A 23,018-nucleotide genomic window follows, 5' to 3' on the forward strand; every position below is an offset into this window, starting at 1 on the left:
ACTATCCTCAAAGTTCCTGCCTGTTGCTTTTTCAATATTCATCCAGTTTAAACACCTTTAGCACCACAGATGCCAGTACAAGATGAGAACTGGTATAATCAGTTCATCTGAGGCTCTGCAGACTGACTGTGCACAAAGACTCTAATTAGCTGCTAAAACCACAGGGTACTAAAACTGGGTGCCAGTAATCTTTCTAGGGTGCTATATTTACTTACTCTATCTTGGTAGTGATCTGTAAGAGGTTTAAAGTAGCTCTCAAAGGCAGAGTTGGTGTTTGAATGATCATTGTTTGGAAGGAAGAATCAACATTTGGATGAATTGATACTGAAAAAGATTACCTGGTATGTTTGATGCAATGGGTGCTGCTGGATCAGCAGATGACATTAATGCTATGGAAATTCATCACTGGTACACAAAGTTTATGAAGGAATGCCCATCCGGACAGCTTTGCCTGCATGAATTTAAACATGTCCTAGATCTACATGGACTTACTCCTGAAGCTAACAACTATGTTGAACAAGTATTTCACACATTTGACATGAATAAGGTAAGAATTCATTCTTGACTTCTGGGCTTTCTTATGGCTGTATCATTTGATGCACTCAGAGACATGTCTCAGTGAGCTGCAAGCTCCCTGCTCAGAGGTAATGGAAGGGATTCAATAGAAAACTCCAAGCAGATAACCAAGAATGGTTGGCAAATAATGTTGAATGCTTTGTTCCCAGTACATTTAGCCAACTTGAAAGTTTCATACAGTCATTCTAATACATGCTAATGGTTTCTCATCTTTGAAAACCAGATTTTTATAGTTATTTTCAGTGTGCATTAATAATTGAATTTTTTATTTATATAGCTGCTTGAAAAATCTTTCTAAGGCAGTGAGTGTTCAGCTGGATCCATAGGTATTAATGTTTTCAGTTTATGCAACATAGGCACAACAAGATTCCTTCTGTCGCGAGATTCATTCTGAACACCTTCTGTGGCCTAATTCGGTATCAGTCAATCCCCCTTTTCCAAAGGCACATCTGTTTGGTTTTGATCCATCATCCCAGTTTTAATGCTTAACATCCTAGGTCCTGCTAAAGACCTGTCCAGCAGCCGTTAGATGTATTGCTGTCTTATGTTATTCCAATGCAGCCTTCATACAGGTTCCTGCTGGCCACGAGACTCACCCAGAGTTATTTTCCCCTTAAGCCACAGTAACACTTTCTACCAAATGTGACAAAAGGAGTGAAGAGTCATCTGTAATCCCTGAAAGAGTCACAGAAATTAGGTTTAGGCTGAATTGTCAATAATACAAACTAAGCTTTCAGCTAATAGAACATATGGCCCCATCTTGGTATAAAAAAATATATTAAAAAAAATAAAGCATTAATGTTCTCTACCCACATTTTTTATCTCAATGAGTTCAGAGATACAGAATTATGTAATTAATTATACTTATTTCAGAAAATGCTGAGAGTATAAGGTACCTTGTGTGTTTTTACATGCAACAGTGCCTCTGTGCCACAGTTTTATTGTGTTTCCATAGATATCTCCACTCCCAATTCAGCTTTCTTTTTTGGAATTATGTAATTCTTTCTTCCATAATCCTCAAGGACTCTTCCTATAAAATGAAGGGTCTTCCCACCGCCAATTACTGGATGGTAAATCACTGAAATTTGATTAAGTAGTATCACCTACTCAATAAATGTGCTAATTACAGATGATGAGCAAACTTCCAGTTTGCCTGACTGGCAGAAATTGTTAATTTGCTGTGCTCTTTTGAATTAAAAATTTGATGCATTAAGTTCTCCAGAAAAGCTTTATGAATGCTAACGTTCCTGGACAGCGCGCATGGACAGTGTCTGAGCTCACCTAAGAGTTTTTCCAGTTTAAGTTGTTTGAACATTTCCAGTTTGTTTAAGCATTAATGTTTAAGCATTTTTGCACTGCAAAAAGCCCTTGACACTTCAGTGATCTTGAAAAATGTGGGGAGCTTTGGGTGTTGGGGATTTTGGCTTTTTATTTTATGAGGGAACATCTTTTTGGTGTTGTTAGTATTTTAGAAGTTCCTACATGCCTTTCTCCCACAGCAACTAGCTTATTACCCATGGAGCAGTTTGCTCAAGTCATCTGAGGAATATTAAGATGTATGCCTTAAACTTCTCAGGCTATATACACATCAGTTAGACTCCTGCTACCAATCAATCTCTCATCCCTTTCTCTGGTATCCCCAGAACTTTTTAATCAATTGGTGTATTTCCACCAAATTTCAAAGAGTAGGCATTTCAGTTAATCACTTCCTAATGTTTTCATAAAATTTGGCAGCTGGGTAGCAGGGACACACCCAGAATGAATGCCTCATTCATGCAGAATTAAGCTTTTATTCATTGTTTAAGGCAACAGTTGGCTGACAAAATGATCAGGCACTTGTTTTCTTTTGCCTAGAGAAAATACAGGATGGAGCTGGGGTACCAGCATTTGGTGTTTTAGGAGACAAAAGGCATAGTTTGTACGGGTCAAGCCTTTTGTTTTGCTATTCCCAGAAGGGCTTTTTTAATTAATATACCATGTTAGACAGAAAAAGATGCTTCAGTTTTTTATCAGTTTGGAACTCTTCCCCCCATTTTAATGAAATTTAACAATGATTTGGCCTTTAGGGCTTCATAAAATCCACTGTAAAACTGCTTTTGCTAGGCTTAAAACCTCATTATTTAATAATGTGCTCCCACTAAATATCTGATGTTCATTTCCTGTTCTGCAAGATGCTGTAACAATCATCTACTAGCTACTACTAATCTGAGGAATAGATTTTATTGTGTGCTTTCTTAATTGATCTGTTGCTCAGCTGCAGCAATAGGACTAGGCAAAGTTATTTAGAAGGCAGAACAGGAATGGCACATTTAGAATTTTCAGTTAAATAAGATTATATAGTCTGTATCCATTTGGAGATGGAAATAAGATGAAGAATGGGGCTTCCATTCCCAGAAAAACGGCTGGCAAGTTTTAATCCCTGCCCAATCTATTTGTATATTTTAGTAGTTGGAAAGACTTAAACACTTAGGAAAATGAATCAAGTGAACCAGAATATTTTATTAGAATGTTTTATGTTCTTCCTTTAAATACTAATTTAAAAGTCTATTTTTTTATTAAATGGCAAGAGTATACCTACATTATTCAGATACAACACATAGCATCTAGATAAGCTGTAGCTCAGTTTTATTCTTCTCTTGCCTTGAATAAAGTCTTGTGAAAGCCTCATTGAAAACCCTGTGGCAAATGAGAACCAGGATCTCTCAAACAATGTGCCAGGGTTTCATAAGTTTCCTCTTTGGCATTTACACTGCATCTGTTTAGTTAGACATGATGTGTATATTTATCTGCTGTAATTTATGTTTTCTGTGAACTCATTCTGTGGGGCTTCAGGCTGGTTTAGGGGACTGCTTCACATAACAAGCAGAATGAGCTCTGCTCATACCAGCTTGCCCAGAGAAATGCATTTGTGAGTTCTATGGCTTGGCATGGCTTTCTCAGTAACAGTATCCTCATAGTATTTTTGGTCATTCTGACTGCATCAACATTTCTAACGAGAGCAAGGCTCAGGCAGAGTACAATGGACAAGAATTTGTCGTCTGGATTCTGGTCTTAATGCAGAAGTCCAGCTCAAGACTCCTTTCCATGCTTAGCAGAGACAAAGAATCTTCGAGATGACTCAGCTCTTTCCAAGTTAGATGAACCAAGTCTCTCTGCCCTGCCTCATACATCAAGGGAAAAACAACTTACCTGAGTCAGTGGAAACTAACTCTTGCTTAACAGATTTTTTTTTAAATCAGTTTATGAAAAAATCCTACACGTAAATCAAGGTTCTGAAGTGGCATAACACGTATAGATGTAAAAAGCCATAATGCCATTTTATTTTGACATTGAAAATTGCACCATTAGTTTTCTTTTGTTTTCTTCACCCTGTCCCCTCCAAACACACTCTGCCCTGATTTTCTGCATATTAATTTTCTCTCATCGAGGATCAAATTTTCTCTGCTGCCATGGTGGTAAAAATCACTGTCAGATCTATGACATTAGTGGATGAGGAAAAGAATTTGAGATGAAATTTCTTGCAGCATGCATGCATTGAGATTTTAGGAAGTGAGATTCCAAGCAAACAACAAACTTATGTGAAGGCAAGCTTCTCCCTGAACCTGAAATTGCTGAAGATGACTCTGTCAGCTTCCAGTTTCTATGATAACAAAAGTGCTATGCTTTAAATATTCAAATTTCTATCACTTTATTATCTGAAAACCCATCACTAAGCCTGTGAACAGAACATGTGTGTTAAGTGGATTATGCAAATGAAGCAATATGATTACTTTTTAGTGTCTCCCCATGCCCTTGCTGTTTCAGAATTATATACATAAAGACATGTTGCTAGTTGTTTTTAACCTTAGGATTATATTAGGAAAAGTACTTATACCATGCTTGGTTTAGATGGGATGTTAAATCGAAGTATGTACTTTTAATTGGAGAGCCATGAAGAATCTGGTCCCTGTAATAAGTTCCCTTCCCAAATTTCACTAGCTCTGATTTATACCCTTTCTTCAGGGGCTGTCATGTGAACTTCACCCATGTTTGTATTTAAGTAACGTGATGTTTTCTGTGAGACATTTCTGTGAGATCTGAACATTTTTTTCCCGATGCTAATGATGGTGTATTTTCTATTTCAAGTCTAGCAAGAGTACCAAGGCTGCAAACCTGACACAAGCTCTTATATAACGTAAGCATAAATGTTTTGTCTTCAAGAGAGTCCCTGCAGAAGCACCTGAGAACATTTCAAGGTCACTCCAGACAAAGAGAAGGACCCACCTATTGACAAGCTCTTTAAAAATCTCTTAAACGAGTTTGTTTCCTTGTAGGTGGGGATGGATGAGAGCCTTAAAACCCTCAGGTTTTCCCCTTTCACTACGGGTGGGTGGTGTGAATATTTTTGTCTTCACGCTCCTTTTTCAAAATTATTTTCCCCACCATTTCTAAAGTAAATTCTGTTCAGAGCTGCATTTTCAGACAGTTACAATGAATCTTTGCTGGTTTTCTTCTTTATTTTATCATAGCATTTTTTTTCTTATTTAGAAAGCTTGTAAAAGACTTATGCAGCTGTTTTACTTCCCTATTCACCTCTTATAAAAAACAACTTTTAAGGCTAGGTGGTGGAACGCAGGCAGACTCCAATTTTTGCATAGATCAGAAAGATTTTTTTACTTCAAGAAGATAAATTGAAAGAATTTATAAGTGCAGTCAAATAAAAAACAGGAATAAACAGGAATAAGTAGATAACAGCTTTTGAGGGGAGGGAAGAAACAAGTGAAATGTAAAAAAAGTAAAATTTACAAAATCAAGGCACAAGTATAAAGAGATTGGGAATAAATGTTCAAGGAGTGGAAGGAGGAAATAGTGCCTCACCCCTTCTTTGTACATTAATTGAAACCCTTGTGGAACTGAAATGCCAGCTACGGGGAAAAATTGTTGAAAAGATTGTTAAAATCTTAACCAGAGATTCATTCTCCATCAGAAAGAGAGCTGATAGTTGGACAGAAACAACACACAGGAATAAATTTGGTTGTTTGCTCACTGCAGTGAGAGAGAGAGAGGGCTGGCAGTGGCAGCCTCAAGATCCAACCCCTGGAGGTGTCTCTTCACAAAGCCTCTCCAGTGTTCCAGAAAAGCACTGGAACAGGGATTACTGAAGCCAGACATACCAGGGCGCTCTTTAGCAGGAACACGAGCACTTGTCTTGCGAGCCCAGGCCACTAGGCGATGCCAGTGGCTCAGCGTCTGCTCACTTCGGGAAAACACTTCTGGCAGCCGGAAGGAAAACGTCTCCAATCAAAACAACGGCCCCTAATTAGGGAAGACAGCCTCGTCTTTGAATTAAATGTTTGCTATTGGCTTGGCTTTCCTTTTTCCAAAGTGCTTAACTCAGGGGATTCTATTGCTATAAAGAAAAAAAATTAAAAATAAAATTCAAATTTCTTGCAAATAGCCGTGCTGTGTAGGCAGCTAAAAACAGGAAACCAGGATTTAGAGTTGTTTAAGGATCTATATGTAACATTATTAACTGGAAAAATCCAATTTGTCTAAATTGAAAGCCTTCACAAAAACAACCTGTGGCATCAAAACATTGTTGGGGGTGAGAGTGTATTTGGATCTATTACCATTAACATGAAGATTTCTGGAGATCTCCCATCTAGTTCATCAGCATGGAAAAGTTCCATGATTTTTTTCTTCTTAGTTGTCCCAGTTGGAGCCAGGACATTTCATTGGCCTCTCAGATTGTCCCTGGATGAGAGGACTCTTTCACTTCATTTCTAATAAGACCACTGAAAAGTAGCAGGTTAGCAATAGCAGGGATTGTTAGTCCCACTTGCAGTTCCCTGGAAAAAATTCTTTACAAGTGAGTTTAGGAAAATAAATGAATTCACAATAGCTACTAAAAGAAAGTATTCCTGACTTATTCTCCTGAAAAAGGAGGATGCACCTCTTTGGCAGCTAGAAACTTTGATGAAAATAACAGCTTCAGCAGTGGGTCTTCATTGTTACTTATGAACTAAAAAATGGAAAATATAAAATTGGTATCTCAGAGCACTTCCCATAATCATTGAAACTAAAGGAACGGCACTACAAATGGTTCTGTGGAAAGGGTAAGACTTGTTATTTCATTATGATTTGTTGGCTGGTTATTTATAGGTACAGGCACACTGTAGCATGTGTGGCTAACAATACCCACAAAATTACATCTGTAACTGGTTTGATGACCAAAAAAACCCTCTTAGACTGGGCTCTGCACAACTAAGATAAGCGCAGTTGACTTTCTCATCACCAAGATATGTTTCACTGAGCTATACTCCTAATCTCCATGTCAGGAATAATGAAGCAGTACTACAAAAAGAAATCAGACCTAATAGGCTCTTACAGATGTATTGCTTTAATGGTCACTGCCTTCTTTATCAGTTTTAAAGCTATACAAAAACTCAAGGAGTTAATTGTTTGTGCAACTGTGGTAGGAAGCATACAAGTAATGTGGCTGTGAACTAGCCAGGTTGGGCCAGTGCATGACCAGTGTTTTCAATAAGAGAATAATTCAGCATTTGTGTGTCCCACAATGGTGCCAGGGTTTAAATGCCAGAGAAAGCAGCAATGACCTCTCTTTTCCCCATCCCCACTCTTGAGTTAGTAAGAATTTGTGAGTCCTCTTACCTAGGGCTAGGGGGTTGTGTCCTACTAGAAATTTGTCTCACTGGGGCAAAATCTTTCTGGTTTATAAAGGAGAGAAGTACAGCCCTTAAAAGCAAGCTACATTCTGATGAAGATAAAAGAAAAAAGGTCAGCTTGGTCATCCTCCTTGTATCATGCATAGAAGAAATGCAGAAGAAGCTTTTAGAAGCTAAACACTCATTCAAATTGTTAGAAAACTGTAGAGTTTTCTAACTGTAGAGTCCATAGGGAGAAGATGGTGATGGTTGGGTCCTAATAGTTTGGGTCTTAAAAATCAAAAAAAAAAGCAAACAACGAAAAAAGAAAAAACCCTTAACAGTGAAAGCCTTCAGAGGTAAATTTTCTAACTAGGATAGGTAATTTCAGCTTTTCTGGGAGGATAACCTTCTCTTTCCAAAATTTTATGTCTTGTCCATTAGGGCTGTCTAGGTAGTCTCTCTGAAAACACCTCAACCAGAGCTGGGAGGTAGGTTGCATCTACCTTAAGAGACATAAATGGACTCTGAAGTTGGCTACAGATGATGAGTGGCCACATGCCTATGGGGAGTCGGAAGGTACTAGAGGGACATGGCAGGATAGGGGGAAGAAAACCATGCTCTGAAGTCAGGGACATGGGAATGCCTGCAATGGTGCTTCCTCTGGCCCTGCCCACACAGAGCCCCTCTGCTACTGAAATGAGCAGTGGCAGATCTCCATATGCACCCAGCACTGGTAGGATCCAGACCTTGATAGCAATGGAGTGCTGGAAAGAGAGGGATAGAGAAAGAGAGAAATGAAGCAAAGTATAGAAGCACAAGCTGAATCACACAAGCAAGAGATGTGGCTTTTTTTCAGAGAAAACACCACATAGAAATTGCCAAGGAAGGAAACAGAAAGTGAGGCCGATAGAGCTGGAGCAGATGCAAGAAGTTAATTGGTAAAGATGACATGAATTTAGACAAAAATCTGTATATAAGCTTTTTATTCAAATATAAAACTTGGCATTTGCCACTTCACACAACAGCAGTTCTCTTTGTTGTATTACACTTCAAAGAGGTAGTGTTCAGCTGCGTCCATCAGTGGGGAAAGATGTGTGTCCTCCTTGCTCCACAACACAGGGATGTAGTACGGGCTGCCTACTACCAAGATACCACTGTTTTCACAATACCCAAGAGAAAGAGAAAGTCATCTTTATTATTTTAGTTTTCTGCTTTTTTTATATTTCAAGTTTGTCCTTGAACACCCTGCTGGGAAGTTTTGTTTTGTTGTTGTTAGGAAAATTAATCCACAAACATCAGAGGTTTATGTCCAAAAAGGAGACAGAGAAGTCCTTTTACTTTATTCAAATAAAGGTAGAGGTCATGGGGCATTCCCCTGGGGTCTCTCGAATTTTTGGAGGATGCAGCCTCACTTTTTATCCTAATTTCCCAGCCGTGTTTCGCTTTTCTCTTTCCCATTGGCTAAGGTACTTGAGAGGTACAGACTTCCCGAAACACCTGATTACTGAAGATTTCTCTCTAATGTATAACCCTCCCTTTTAATTTTTAATTCTTATGGAATTTAGGGGTTTTTCTTCCCCATTGTTTCTTTCATCTTTCAATATCCAATTTAATTAATCAGCAACCCTAAAGTTTATTTGTAAAAGCAAGTATCTTTTATCATTCTTCAATCAGTGGAATACTTCCTATTGTTTCTTTTATCTCCCAGTGCTAGTTTTACTTAACAGCAGACTCACAGCTTATTTGTAAAGACAAATCTGCCATTTCTCTCATTGTGATGTGGGTTTTTATTTTTAAAGGCTCAACCTCTATTTTCAACCTCTGTCAAAAAAGTACCTTTTTTCACTTGTAAAGAAATCTAAATTACATGATATCTTCTAAAACTGAGAACTTGTAAACCATTTTCAGAGCAGAACTAAGGAATCTGATCTTTTTTTCTCATGGTTCCCTACAGAGACAGTTTTGCTTTACCTGCATTGTGCATTTTCTGTGTGCCTATGTTGTTGCATTGATTGTCCTTGAACCAAAAATCTTTATTATGGAACTAGCATTTTCAATTTAAGTGTGCAGTCCCAATTTTGTCTGTTTATATGATTTTTTTGATTCCCAGGATATTGTGCAGGTTCCAGAAAGGTTCTTGGCATCTCAATAGATTCTGTAATTTTATCTTCACCTTTAAGAATCAGCTTTGTTTGGTTCAGATAGCTCATCAGGAATTGTTTCACTGTGTTTTCTATACACAAAGTAGTCTCTACACCCATTGCTTCAGCATTCCTTGATATGTCTTTGCTATATTAATTTATTCTGTTTGGCTCATTGTTATCATTTTTCTATATTTATTTATAAATAGAAATGCTCCAATGCCCTTGACTTCTGGAACAGATGATTTCTATAGAAATTCTACTGTCTCAGCACATGCTTTGTCTGTAGCTCATTAAGTGCCGTCAGACTATGCAGAGGGTTATAAATTTTTGTCTTTTTGTGCCCCATAAAACTCACCTTTCTTTTTATGTCAGATGTTATATCAACCAAATTATACCGTTCTAGTCCCCTGCTAAAGGTGAGGGATGCTGTGAGACAGAACTGTAAATCAGATCATTTTTTACCCAGGCATTTTTGCTGTCTTTACAGGTGTTTTAGTTATTCCTATTAAGCTGAAGGGATTCTGAAAAAAGGTATTACTTTAAAAGCATTCCAACCTTGACTTAGCATTCTCTTATAAGTCTTTTGCCAGAATGTACAAAATCTGACACAAAGTTGGACTTCTAAGGCCTTTCTTTAAGGCAGTGCAGCAGTCTCTCATGTGCCTCAATCACTCTGGGCAAACTTCCCCGAGACTTGCTATTTGGAAGCAACAAACAGAGGTAATGTATGATTTTTTCAGGGAGAGAAAAGAGGAGGGAGGGTAGAGGGATCAGTATGTGTGAGCAACTCCCAAGTTCCCTGTGCCTAGAATGAAATCCAGTGACCAGTGTCTGTACAAGATCATGTGAAGATATGGAAGGGAACTGTTATTGCCCAGGAGAAAGAGAGAAAAGAGGAAGGATGACTAGCACTGGGTGACTTATTGATGGATAGTTCTTATTTTCAGCCTGTTTGTCTTGTTCCTGACACTCTGTTGTCTTGGTTTCATCTGGGATAGAGTTAATTTTCTTCCTAGTATCTGGTACAATTTTTGATTTAGTAGGAGTAATATTGATAACACACTGATGCTTTGGTTGTTGCTGTGTAGTGTTTATCCTAAGTAAAGGACTTTTCAGTGTCTCATGCTCTGCCATTGAGGAGGTATGTAAGAAGCTGGGAGAGATCACAGCCAAGACAGCTGACCCAAACTGGCCAAAGGGATACTCCATACCATGGAATGTCATGCTAAATATATAAACTTAGGGGAGCTGGGAGGGGCCAATTGCTGCTCAGGGATGGACTGGGCATCTCTTAGAGGGAGGTGAGTAATGTAGTTTACACCACTGGTTTGTCTTGGGTTTTATTCCTCTCCTGCATTATTATTATTAGTTACTATATTATTTTATTTCAATTATTAAACTATTCCTATCTAAACTCACTAGTTCTACCAGTTTTTTTCCTATTCTTCTCTCCATCACACCAGGGGCAGGGTGGGGTGAGAGTGAGAGCACAGCTTCCTACAGTACTCAGTTGCCACTTGAGGTTAAAACATGATACCTGTCTTTGCTGTTTGACACAATCACTGGTCATTTCTTTAAGAGCAGGGCAGGATGGCTGAAGAAGAAAGTTCAGAATTGTCATCAAACTGTCCATCCCCAAGAGGTTGGTCTGCTTTCCTTTCACCTCCCTTGTCCTTGCATCCCCTTTATTCACTCTCAGTGTTCTATCCAGCACACACCTGCAGATGAAATGCCTACACAGGGTGTGTTCCCATCATCTCTCACTCATTGGGATCACACAGCAGGTCTAGGGCTGGGATGTGGTCTCTGCAGAAAAGGCAACACACTGACTAACCACTTTGTTCTATGTTCTTTGCCTATTGAACCAGTTTGGGCTCAAGTGATGGCAATGTCTGTATCTTTCTGTTTGGTCTTCAGAGGTTCATTGGCACCTGAGAATTGTCCAAGATTTCTTACTCAAATGCCATATTTTGAAGTATATGATAATAAATTTGTTGATGTCCTTGTGGAGAGAGCTGAAGCACAGACCATTAGGAGTATGGGAGTCCTTCTCAAAAACTGACCTGATCCTGTAATATTGATTGTTCTCTGACTGAATTCAGACTGGAAAATGGTTGCCATTTTTCATGGGCATTCACCACCTCACAGGACTATGCTCTTAAACTCCCCTGATTATAAATGGAAAGGATGAGTGGCAGTGTCTTGTTTCTGTATCACTAACATCCTACATATTCACACTGTTATTTATAGCTCCTCATTTCTTTGGCCTATAGTAACGCCCCTGAGCTGCTCATCTCCTTGTATAAAAGCTAATCAGTACAGAAGTATTACTGATACCTAACCCCTTCCCTGAGCCTATGGAGGAAGAAGGAATTCAGCTCCTGAAAGCTGTAAAATAAAAAGCAGGACTACAGCACTGACCAAGAGCAAACTTGTTTTTAATTTACTTACCAGACTAAGTTGAGTCCTGTTAAGGAAGTTCCTGTAAAACATTCATCCTCCACTCAAATTCTGTTACAAGGCTGCTGACCAACACCACATCTGGAAACCCATGCTGAGAGGGAAAAAATAGGATATGATTTGCACATAAATACAAGATCCCACACAGCATATATATGATAAAAGGTACATCAAGGAGGAATCCAAAGGGGTCAATTTTTAGAAAGGCTTAATCCACTTACAGCAAAGAGGACGTAATTACAGGTATTGCTGTTTGCACTCTCAACTTTTCCATCCTTATTTGCAGCAAAAATTATAGATATTCCTTACAACTATTCCAGAATTAGACTCTGTGTGTTGTTAATGGTTTGTACATAATTCAAAATCAATCACTTTTATAATATCCTCTTTATTTTTTTAATAACAGGCATGTTTGTAGTCAATGGAAGCATGGTGAACTATAATTTGACCATGGTGCTCTTTGCCACAATTTGAAATCCCATCTATTTTAGACTTGGGCATTAAAGGTAATCTCATGAGTAGAGATAGGCACTACATAAAAATAGAAACTTATGCTGTAAGATGTTTAACGTAGCCATTTAAAAGCCATATTAACCTGAGCTGTGGTCATGAGCAAGACTTTGAACCTGGGAGATAGAAATGTGAACAGACAAAAAGGGACGCTTACTGTGTAACAACATGGGCTCCCAAGAATCTGTACCAGATCCCCCTGCACAGATGCACCATTATTACAGCAAATTTATGAGAGAATGTCCATCTGGGCTGCTTAGTCTGCATGAATTCAAGAAACTTTTGGATCTTCAAGGGCTGGATCCACAGGGAGACCTATACATTAAACGAGTGTTTGATATCTTTGATCTGAACCAGGTAAACCTTCTTTTCTTTTTGGTTTTTTTTGGGTTTTTTTGTTTTGGTTTGGTTTGGTTTTTTTTGTTTGTTTGGTTTTTTTTCTTTTTTTTATCTCATACTATTGCTTTGTTTGTGAGTTGTAGTCTGCAGGCTCTTTTTTTGTGCTATCCTCCCAAAACTGCTCTTTTGGACAGGTTTCCATTAAGGTGCACTAGAAGAGAAAAAGTGAGACTTTGCTTTGAGGGTTTGGATTAGGACTTTGTTAGTACTTTCTAGGGACACTTAAAAAAATTTCAGGAAACAATTCTTAAAAAGAGAGGTAACTTCCAGATTTCCAGTCACCACAGGAGAAAGCATTCCCCCCTGCTGTCTTCTCCCTTGTCTGTATTTTGTAATTCTTGGAGTCACATATACCAGACCACTGAGGGGTGTCCTGTTTGATTACACAAACTGGGTATGTTGGAATGCATTCCCTTCACCAGAGAAGGTCATGTGTGTCCAGATGGTGTCTTAGTGTAGCACCTCTACCAGTTCCTACAGATATCCTTTCTTTTCAGGTGTTTCATAACTAGTTTTTCTAAAAATTTCAGCTTTCCACATAATGTGGAGTTGAACAGCAAGGACATCCCAACCTGTAGATCAGTTTCTAAGCAAAAAGAAAAATGAGGAAATAAACCCCCAGAAAACAGAGTAGAGAAATAGGTATTAAAAAGTAGAACAGCTGGGAATGAAACTAAAGTGCAGCAAAGCTCAGAAATCTATGCTGATCTATAGCCTGTGAGTATTTGTAAAGGTATTTTAGATATTGATACCAACCTTGCTAGGGAAGGATGTCAGGCAAACGAAACTAAAACTGGCATATTTGAGACCAACAGATATTTTTATTCAGAAAAAAATGAAAAGGAGCAATTTAAGATGCAAGATTTATATCCTGTCCCCATGGCAATTTTTCACAGAGCTTTACAGATTTGCTGTATTTTAATTTCTATTCAGTATAATGATTGTATTACTTTTTCTAGCATTGTTAAAAGCACTCTGTTTTCATAAATTTTTTTTTTATTTATTACCATGATGAATCACCACTATGTTTAAGGAATACTTTTAGAAACAAGAAGCATTGATCAAATGCTTTTCAAATACACGGCTGTGATGTTTTTTATGTGATTAAGCTGAGAAAAATGTGGCAACAGCCAGCTTCTTAGGGCAGGAAGAAAGGAATGTTGTATGTTGTTGATGAGGTAAAATAAGAGGATCTCTTTATTCCATATACTCGCTTTTTGTCTTATAAGCTTTCTACAGATTTTTCTCTCCCCCAGGATTTTTGGCAAAAATGTAGGATTTCATCCTGAAAAGTTTTTAATTAAGTATAGATGCATGAAGAGTGGTCAATGGGTGGCTGACTGGGGGTATCACACTATGGGCTCTGAAATGGCAGCTATGATTGTACAAATAAGGTGTCTGTGACATTATGTCAGAACATTTAGGCATTGTGCTATATTAAACAGATGAGAATCATTCATCTTCAAGACACAGAAGTTATTGGATGTAAGTGCATAATGCACAAATTCAGAAATAATTTGGTCATTTTTGCTTGCATTCAGTTCCTTCGGTACTTTAACAGCTTCTGTGGTGTTAAGATCAAAATTTTGCTTCCTTTTCTGCCACATTCTGTCGGTGATAGAGAGAGACGGGGAGACTGACTCGGTGACCAGAATTCTGACGGTGATCAGAGTCCGATTTTATTGTGGGATACAAAAGCTTATATACTATTTCAGGGAGACTAGTAATGTGTACTACAATGATTTAGGTTAAAATCACATACACAAATGTATACATATAACAACATGTCTTGCCTGCAGAGTTTAATGAGATTTTCTTTCTCTGGTAAACCTGTCTGATTGAATCTTCTTGCAATCTAGGTCTAATTTTCAAAGTTCTTTTTGCTTTTGCCAAAGCATCCTGTTATCAAATCTCTTGTGTTAACCAGGTCCAAAATCCATAGTCTGTCTTGTGTCTCCTAACATCCCAATAACATTCTTTTCTGGTTTTTGCTTCCTAATCAAGGGGTCACTTTCCCAGTGACTGGCGGAGTATACAAAACTTCTTGATAGAAATTATTTCCTTTGTCTTAAAAGTATTCTTCATACAAAAGTGCTGTTATAAATAGATGGTTGGCAAACTTGAACCTCCTCCCATGCTTCCCCCAGCTTTTATAGACTTTTTATAGATATATGACCTGATTTTTTTCCTACTCTAACCATGGTTTAATAGTGGACTTTTACAGTTTAAAATTGTTATGACTTCTATTGCTGAAGATTATAAAAATCATATAGTTTAGGGACTAGTTTACAGTTGATCTAAATATAGAGTAACCCGATATGGAAAACTTGAGTCATTTAATGCAGTCTTCTCAGCATAAAATGCATTTTTCACATGTAGGCTTCCATTTTCTCAAAATAGGAATCTGCTCAGAAAGCTCTGCTAAAGAGTTAGTCCTGTGATTAATCTACAATTCCAATTATAGCAGCCTAATGCCTTGAGTTAATCTGAGGACATCCATGTCTGGAGGTATTTAATATAGATCAAGATAGTAAAAAACAGAGATCAAGGTGGTAAAAAACACTCTTGAAAGGTGCATAGATTTTCTCCTCTGTGTTTCATGCCAGTTTAAAACCTCTAGCATGTAAGGTATGGCATACTGTAGGATGTAACTACAGTAGTGAATTTCACCTTCTCATCCGCTTTGCTGCTTCCAGCTGAAGCCTGTTACAGACACTCTTCACCCTCTTAGGATTTCCAGCAAAAACCCTAAATTTCCAGTAAACTCAAAATAGTTTAAAAGGAATAACAGCAGCATCGTAAGATTCTTTTGACAATTTGTGATACATTGAAAGCCCATTCAAAACTCATTACATTCAAGTCATCCATACAAATACCAACAGGAATAGTTGCAAGCCAAATCTTATAATTCCCTGCCTTTCTCTAGGTTAGAGATAAAAAAGTAGTTCAGCTCCCCACTCACAGAAATTAAGCCAGTGGACAAATGACAGGGAAGGGGACATCTTCACAGAGTAATTTAATGTCATGTGGAAGATTGTGGTCTCCTCTGGTCTCAGCAGCAGGCAAATCATTTCATGCCAATGAGGCAATGGTGCTGTGGCTGTTTGGCTCCTTGGGCTGAGTTGTGTCCCATGCTAATTTGTGTAGAGGTACATCTGTGAGGTACAGGTACATCTGTGAGGTGCAGGCACACTTGTGAGATGCAGGTACACCTGTGAGGTACAGGTACATGCATGAGGTGCAGGTACAGCTATCAGCACTGCACAGGTATTTGTGACTCTGGCTCACCAGAGTGCCCCTGTTCAATGCATAAAGGCCATTTCCAGGCGGGGCCTCTTTCTGTGCAAGGTTAGTGACAAAGTCTATGTCTGAAAACCTTTCTTCTCAAGAACATACTAAATAAGCACTAGTGTGTCTCTTGTGCAGACCACCAGTGTTTCAGAACTAAATGACCCTATGCACCAGGAACACAGATATCTTTTTAATTTTTTAAAAAATCTATAGATTTTTTAAAAAATCTATAGATTTTTAGGGGGGGACTACCATGTGACGGTTTTTTCAGGCCTTCCTCACCCTTGGTGGAATGCTTTGCTTCTAATTAAACATACAAACAAGCAAACAAATAAATATGCTAGTGAAGTTTGAAAGCTGTTCTTCATCATTCTTAACAGCATTGAAAAATAAAGGTGCTGAACATCCAGAACTGTAATTGCAAAATTTACTTTCCTTGAGATTCTCACAAGGAGTGCAGAAGGTAACATTTCAGCAAGCATTTTGTTTGATGACTCATACATTAATACTTGTAAGCATTATCTATATAATGACATTGGCAGGTTAATAAGTGGTAGGTTTATCTTTTGCCACAGCTTTCCAATGAAAACTTTCAAAAATAATTTTTTTATTAAAGTACAAGTACAACCAAATTAATTTTTAAAGTATTTCCTTTCTTAGACGTGAAGAGTCCCTTCTTAGAGAAAAATTATCTCAGTCTTCTTTGCCCTTGAGCTATTTGTAATACAAAAAGGATAAATCTGCAAGCACATACAAATACATTTAATTCTTCCTACTTTTTTTCCTTCCCTTGTGTGTCAGTCCACTCATAACTGGCAGTCCTAGTTCATGAATCCTAATGATGAATTTTAGAGAGGAAACAGTTATGTTCACCTAAAATATCTCAGTAGTTGCCAAGTATAATGATGTATATTTGGTTTTCAGTGAGAAAATATTTCAGTGCTATTATATCCATCAAAATGATGTTTCACTGATGTTAAAGGAGAAAACATATATAGAAAAATAATGTGTGGTGTATCCATAATACATTGCAAGTGTTATTTGCTCTTAGGCAGAAATAAGGACAAATTCTACAGTCAGCACTGCTGCTATGCAACACTTATTCTGAAGAATCTTCTTTCTTTAAATCAGAAACCCAGATCACTGCCATTCATTTCTCATTAGCTTGCAGATAGGTTTTGCCACCACTAAAAATAAAAATTGAACACTGTGATTGATTGATTGATTGAGTTCTTATGACCTCTGAAGGACAAAATTTGCATAGCCATTTAACAAGTGAAGCAATGGACTGAAAATGGGATGCTGCTGTTGTAGCTCTCTTACTGCTTCTTTTGGCGTTATTGAAACTAGCTACAGGAATAAGTGTGTGTTGCTTTGTAAGAAAATTGGATTTTAAAAGGTAGAATTACTGTGAAGAGTAAAGAAGATTAATAGGTTTGTGGCACTGAGGTAAAATTATACAAGTTCAAGGACTTTCTGTTAAAATTTATAAAGCATTGGACAGACCATGTCAGAGAACACTATTTTCTGCTACTTCTTATGCAGAGATAAAGTTGGTAGATGCACAAAAACAGACACTCCACAGCAGTTTTAGAAATCTTTAGATAAGGAGCCACCAGCTGATGTCAATCCTTAATCATTTTTCTACTTTGTGTTTTTCATTTAAAATGTAAAGTAGTTGTCTGATAGAGTTCATCTGACATCATTATGCAGATTAGAATTATAAAAAAAGATTTAAAAACGAATCCATTTAAAATATAAAGAAGAAGGATGTTTGATGTAGAACAGATAATAAGAAATGCAAAAATATGTTACTTCAATAGAACTTTATTGTGTGTAGGGATGACTACTTAGCAATGTAAACTAAATCTCAAGTTAAATCCTTTTTTTCCTTTTCTCCTTTTTTTTTCCTGAATCATAACTGTTTCTCTTCACTCCTTATATTTGAACAAAGCTAAGAAGTGTTGGGAGGCAGACCACCTTTCCTTTTTTCTCATCCTAGCTTCTTCCCCACTGTCCTGCTGTGTCTTTATAATTCAAATTATCATGTAGACTTTTCAGCATCTGATTTTGTGTTCTAGATATAAATAGATGTTATCTTCCTTTGGTTATAGGGACATGAATGTGGTTAGCCAAGTACAACATCTTTAGTATTGTAATAGAAGGAAATGAGAGTCATTTGGCCATGAAATTCTCTATTAAAGCAGTTGTTGCACCTCATATTCCATGAAAAGCCTACAAATGTCCACAGAAAGGTGTCATAATTTTCAGAGGTCTTTTGCTACTTATTGTAATTTATTCTTCATTTGACTTTCAGCTGTTTTTTTCCTTCCACTTTTTCCACCTTGAGAATTGTGAGAGAGAGAAGAATGTTATTTTCCTCTCTATGAAGCATCTAGTCTAGAGATTCTAGTGAATATATTATTTTGTTAAAGACTGCAGGGCCAAACTGAGCAATTGTTACCTAGCATGATGTGTTAGCTGCTTTCCACATGATCACAGAAGGTATGAAGAGCTCTTAAATGATTAAAAATATAGGTGCTAGAGAGCAATGCTTCAAAAACTACCAGGAACCTAAATATTAAGCATTTCCACTTCTTGTGGGATTAACTATAATAGCTCAGGATAACTTTGCTAACTGTCCTTTCCTGGAAAATAGAATTTTCAGTTGGGCTTCCTTTCCCAGAATGTCTTGCTCTGCTGGGTCCTCAGAACAGCAATGGCTGTTCTGGAATAGCAGCTGTGATATGAATTGTCAGGCTGCCTAAGCAGCCACTTAGCCCCTTTGCTACATCCTTACATGTTCACAGGCATTACCAGAACTGACACAACAAAATTGGGTGCAATAGTTAAAAGAAAGTAAGGATGATAATCAAAGAAACATTTTCCTAAACTTTCCTGAACTACTTTCCTCTTTTGTGTCATGAGTCTCTGAATAATTGAGCAAACATAAGCTCAGCAACACACGTAACTTTAGGGACATTTTCAGCCTGAAATTACTCCTTGGACCCTTGTCTTATGCTACTCTAACCAACCAGCTTAGGTAAATCAACAAAGTTGCAGCAGCAACATCTGCATGACACTGTGGGGCCAATAACCATGTAAACTGATATTATATTGAGGCAGGATGCTTTATGTTATTCCTTTTCCATGGTTCTTGTATTGGCCCAGCACTTCCACTTTGCCCAGAGAAGTCTAACTCTTGCTTTTTCTGATTTTGAAGATTGTGTCACTCTCATAAATGTTTCCACAACAAGAAAACCCTAGAAAGCATATTTTTGTTTTATGACAGTCATTGCTATCACATTGTAGTTAGCAATAAAAGCCTGTATGTGAAAAACTTAATCAGCTTCTAAACCAAGGGCTAGAAGAAAATAAGACTCTAGGTATGTCTTAGACAGAAAGAATTCTTCTGTCAGAAGTAACAAAAATCTACAGCTTTTACTTCCTCATATATCTGGACTTTTTGAAGGTGACATGTAAAAATCCTGTTCCCATTAGTTTCAGACACAATCCAACAAAAGCAACAAAGCCAAATCATTTGCTTTTCCTTAATTTGGAGTAATGTTGCATAAAATTATCTCAAATGTAAAGTAACTAGCCTGATTACTGTAAATTAGGAAGTTAAATTATGCTTTGCTGTGTTCAAGGCAGGAGAGTTACCTAATTTTTCTCGGTATGTTTAAGTGCCTTTGAAAGGTGCAGTGCCCTGATAAAAAATTCCATGTTCTATGAATATTTCACCGATTTCCAAATGCTACTTTATTTATTTACAAACTATACTAAAGAATGCCTGTATTCTTCTTCTAAACTGTCTCCCAAAAATTTTACATTCAATTTTATATATTGGTTCCAAAAAAAAAAAAAGCACTCTGTAATACTGTAAATACTTCACACAGTTATTGGTGCAATTGCATAACCTTAAGTTTGTTTTCTATTGGTTTGTCACAGGGCACACTGCTGTGATAGTACAAACTTATGCTAGAATAATGTGTCATTACCAGCTAAAAGTCTACATCATTAAATCATCACTTGCTTAATGCAAGTACAGTTGAATTCTTGACTGAAGGATTTAACATTATGAGTTTTAAGTTATGAGCTAAAAGTTTTAGACCAGAGGTAATTCCCCAGTAGTGACACAGCACCATCAAGCATGGGAGACCAATTCTTTACATGGGACATTAAAGAAATGCCTGTCTCAGATCTCTCTACAGCACTACAGAATTCAGTGGCCTTCTTTGTTCTGTTCTTGGTTTATTGGGTTTTTTTTCCATTTCCATTTATTTTTTTCCAAATAAATGTTTCTCTTTAAAATCTAATTTTTAAAATATTCAAATAGGTAAGTGTTACAGATTAATACTCCATTGACTTTTCCTTGCATCATACAGCCTTGATTTGTAACTGGTTTGGATTAGGTTAGGGTTTCTTTGAAATATTCACTTAAGTGAAAACAAATTAGCATGTATTGTGCAGCTGTCATTGAGTTTAAGAAGCATTTGGAGCATGCCATTATCAGGTAACACTGTAATTTTGTCATGTTATGTGAATAGGCAATGGAGATTTACTTTGGACAATTAATCATAATTATTTTTAAGCATTACTTTAAAAATTATTATGAAGATAAAGGGTAAATTAATTTTAATGGGAAACTGTTCAGGCAAGTGCTTCTATTATTCAAAGAAATTTTAAGATTTCTTTTAAGGCATAATTGTCTTTTTTTCTATTTATTTATACATTAATTAAGAATAAACCAGTTATTATTGTAACAGTCTACTATTATAATACAAGTAGTTTAGACAATGATAGTATATGCATGTAACTTTTAGGAGCTTTCATACATCCCTTGAGACTCACAGAGCATTATATAGAATCACCCAAATCTGCCCAATAGAACATCTTTGCCACTATAAAACATGTATGTCTTCAATGTACTTTTGTTGGGGGTTAGGATTTTTCCTTTTGTTTCTTTCTCTTATAGAATTTTGTCCCATTTGTTGGTAAGAGACAGACTAATGACTGGTACCTTGTAGGTGTAGAAGAAGGAATTACAAGTGACCTTGCCCCTGATAACTCACAGTTGTACTAATTACCAAAAGAAGAACAGTCTTGCCCTTAATGGGTCACAGCTGTGACTAATAAAGTGCGATAAAAGGGGTGGGCTCCTCTGATTAGGGGGAAGTATAGAGGAAGAAGACCTTGAGAAGGTAGAGGTGCTCTGAAGAAGAAGTAATGATCCAGAGAGACACAATGAAGAATGAAAATAGGAAGAGAGTTACTACTGCAAAAGATTTGCTATGAGTTTAGTCTGGGTCTCATAGAGCTGGAGCCTGCAATCATAACTGAGCTAGGTAAAAGCCTGTAGTCAGAGGTAGCAAGGAAACACTTGCAGTCATATTCCAGCAGGATATAGCCAGCAGTCAGTCAGAAAAGCCAACAGTAGGAACTTGCTGTAGTCAGAGTCAGGATGGCTGAGGAGTAGAGAAGAATAAACTGGGACCCTTTCCATATTGTTAAATGACAGTCTATGTCTTGGTTCATTTCTACCCCTAATGAAAGGTCTGCTGTTAACAGAGAGACAAGAGAAATGGCCAAGGTGGAGGAATTTGTGGAAAGGATGGACAGCATGGTAATGATCCTGACAAGGTCAGGTGCACAGGGCAAATGTTGTGGGTCCTGGAAGAGCTAGGGCAGTCTCAATACAGCAACTTCATTGCAACAATTAATGCCATGGACAACCAAGAGACAGTGGGTTCCATTGCCAACAGGCTCAGGTATTAGAGAGTATAGTCAATGGCCCAATGCAGGCTCATGTCTCTGCTTTGATTTAGGACCTTAAAGACATTAGGGAGGTGAGGAAGAACAGTGTGGTACCAGTGCAAGTCACAGTCCCCAATATCAGAGCCTGATGTGCACCAGCTAGGGAGAGGGAGTACTCCCCATGAGCTGAGGTTCTTCCTGTGTGACCACGGGGAAGACATGGGAAGGTGGGATGGGAAACCCACTTCTGTCCTGGCAGAACAGGTGCGTGAATTCGAAGAGGAAAAAACACTTACTGACAGAGTTCTACTAAAGTGAAGGCAGCCTCAGTCTCCCATGACCAAGCTTCCTAGTATAAGAGAAGGGAGGATGATCTGTTGGATCCCCTTGAAGGTACCTCTATCATGTATGCCCAGGAAGAAAATAATAACCAGGGTTAGAGGGGCCCTGCCTCTATCCAGGGAGCGGCATAGGAAAACTGGATCTTCTGGATGGTGTGGATCCGATGGCCTGGCACATCAGAACCACAAAAATACAATGCCTTAGTTGATACTGGTGTGCAGTGTACCCTGATACCATCGGGACATGTGGGGGCAGAACCTGTTTCCATTGCCAGGGTGATGGGGGGATCACAGCAATTGATCCTGTTGGGAGCCAAGGTGAACCTGACTGGGAAAGAGTGGAAGAAACATCCTATTGTGACTGGCCCAGAGGCCCTGTGTATTCTGGGCATAGACTTCCTCCAGAATGGCTATTACAAGGACCCAAAGAGACTCAGATGGGCTTTTGGCATAGCTGCTGTAGAGGCAGAGAACATTAAGCAGTTGAACACTTTGCCTGGACTATCAGAGAATCCTTCTGCAGTTGGACTTCCGAAAGTGGAGGAAAAACTAGTACCAACTGCCACCTTGAGTGCACTGCTGTCAGTACCAGATAAATTGAGATGCTGTGATTCCCCATCCACAAAATGATCCATGAACTGGAGAGCCAAGGGGTGGTCAGCAAAACCCACTCACCCTTCAACAGTCCCATCTGGCCTGTGCACAAGTTTGACAGAGAATGGAGGTTGACTGTGGACTATCGTGGCTTGAATGAAATGACTCCACTGCCGAGTGCTGCTGTGCATGCTGGAACTCCAGTACAAGCTGGAGTCCAAGGCAGCAAAGTGGTACACCACTGTTGACATTGCTGACATGTTTTTCTCCATTCCTCTGGCAGCAGAATGCAGGCCTCA

General features: G+C 38.1%; 1 protein-coding gene across 1 annotated transcript in view; it reads left to right on the forward strand.

Annotated features, from left to right (window-relative positions):
• The first annotated feature begins 343 nt into the window (after positions 1 to 343).
• The window catches only part of GUCA1C (guanylate cyclase activator 1C), a 34,792-nt gene continuing 12,117 nt past the window's right edge, over positions 344 to 23,018 (forward strand). Inside the window, exon 1 of the mRNA XM_071433460.1 lies at positions 344 to 547. Coding sequence (XP_071289561.1) covers positions 344 to 547 — 204 coding nt within the window. The remainder of the gene's footprint in view (positions 548 to 23,018) is intronic.

Source organism: Agelaius tricolor, unplaced genomic scaffold (genome assembly GCF_023055355.1).
Source record: "Agelaius tricolor isolate 1412-34295 unplaced genomic scaffold, bAgeTri1.0.p SCAF_9, whole genome shotgun sequence".
NCBI classification, from domain to species: domain Eukaryota; kingdom Metazoa; phylum Chordata; class Aves; order Passeriformes; family Icteridae; genus Agelaius; species Agelaius tricolor.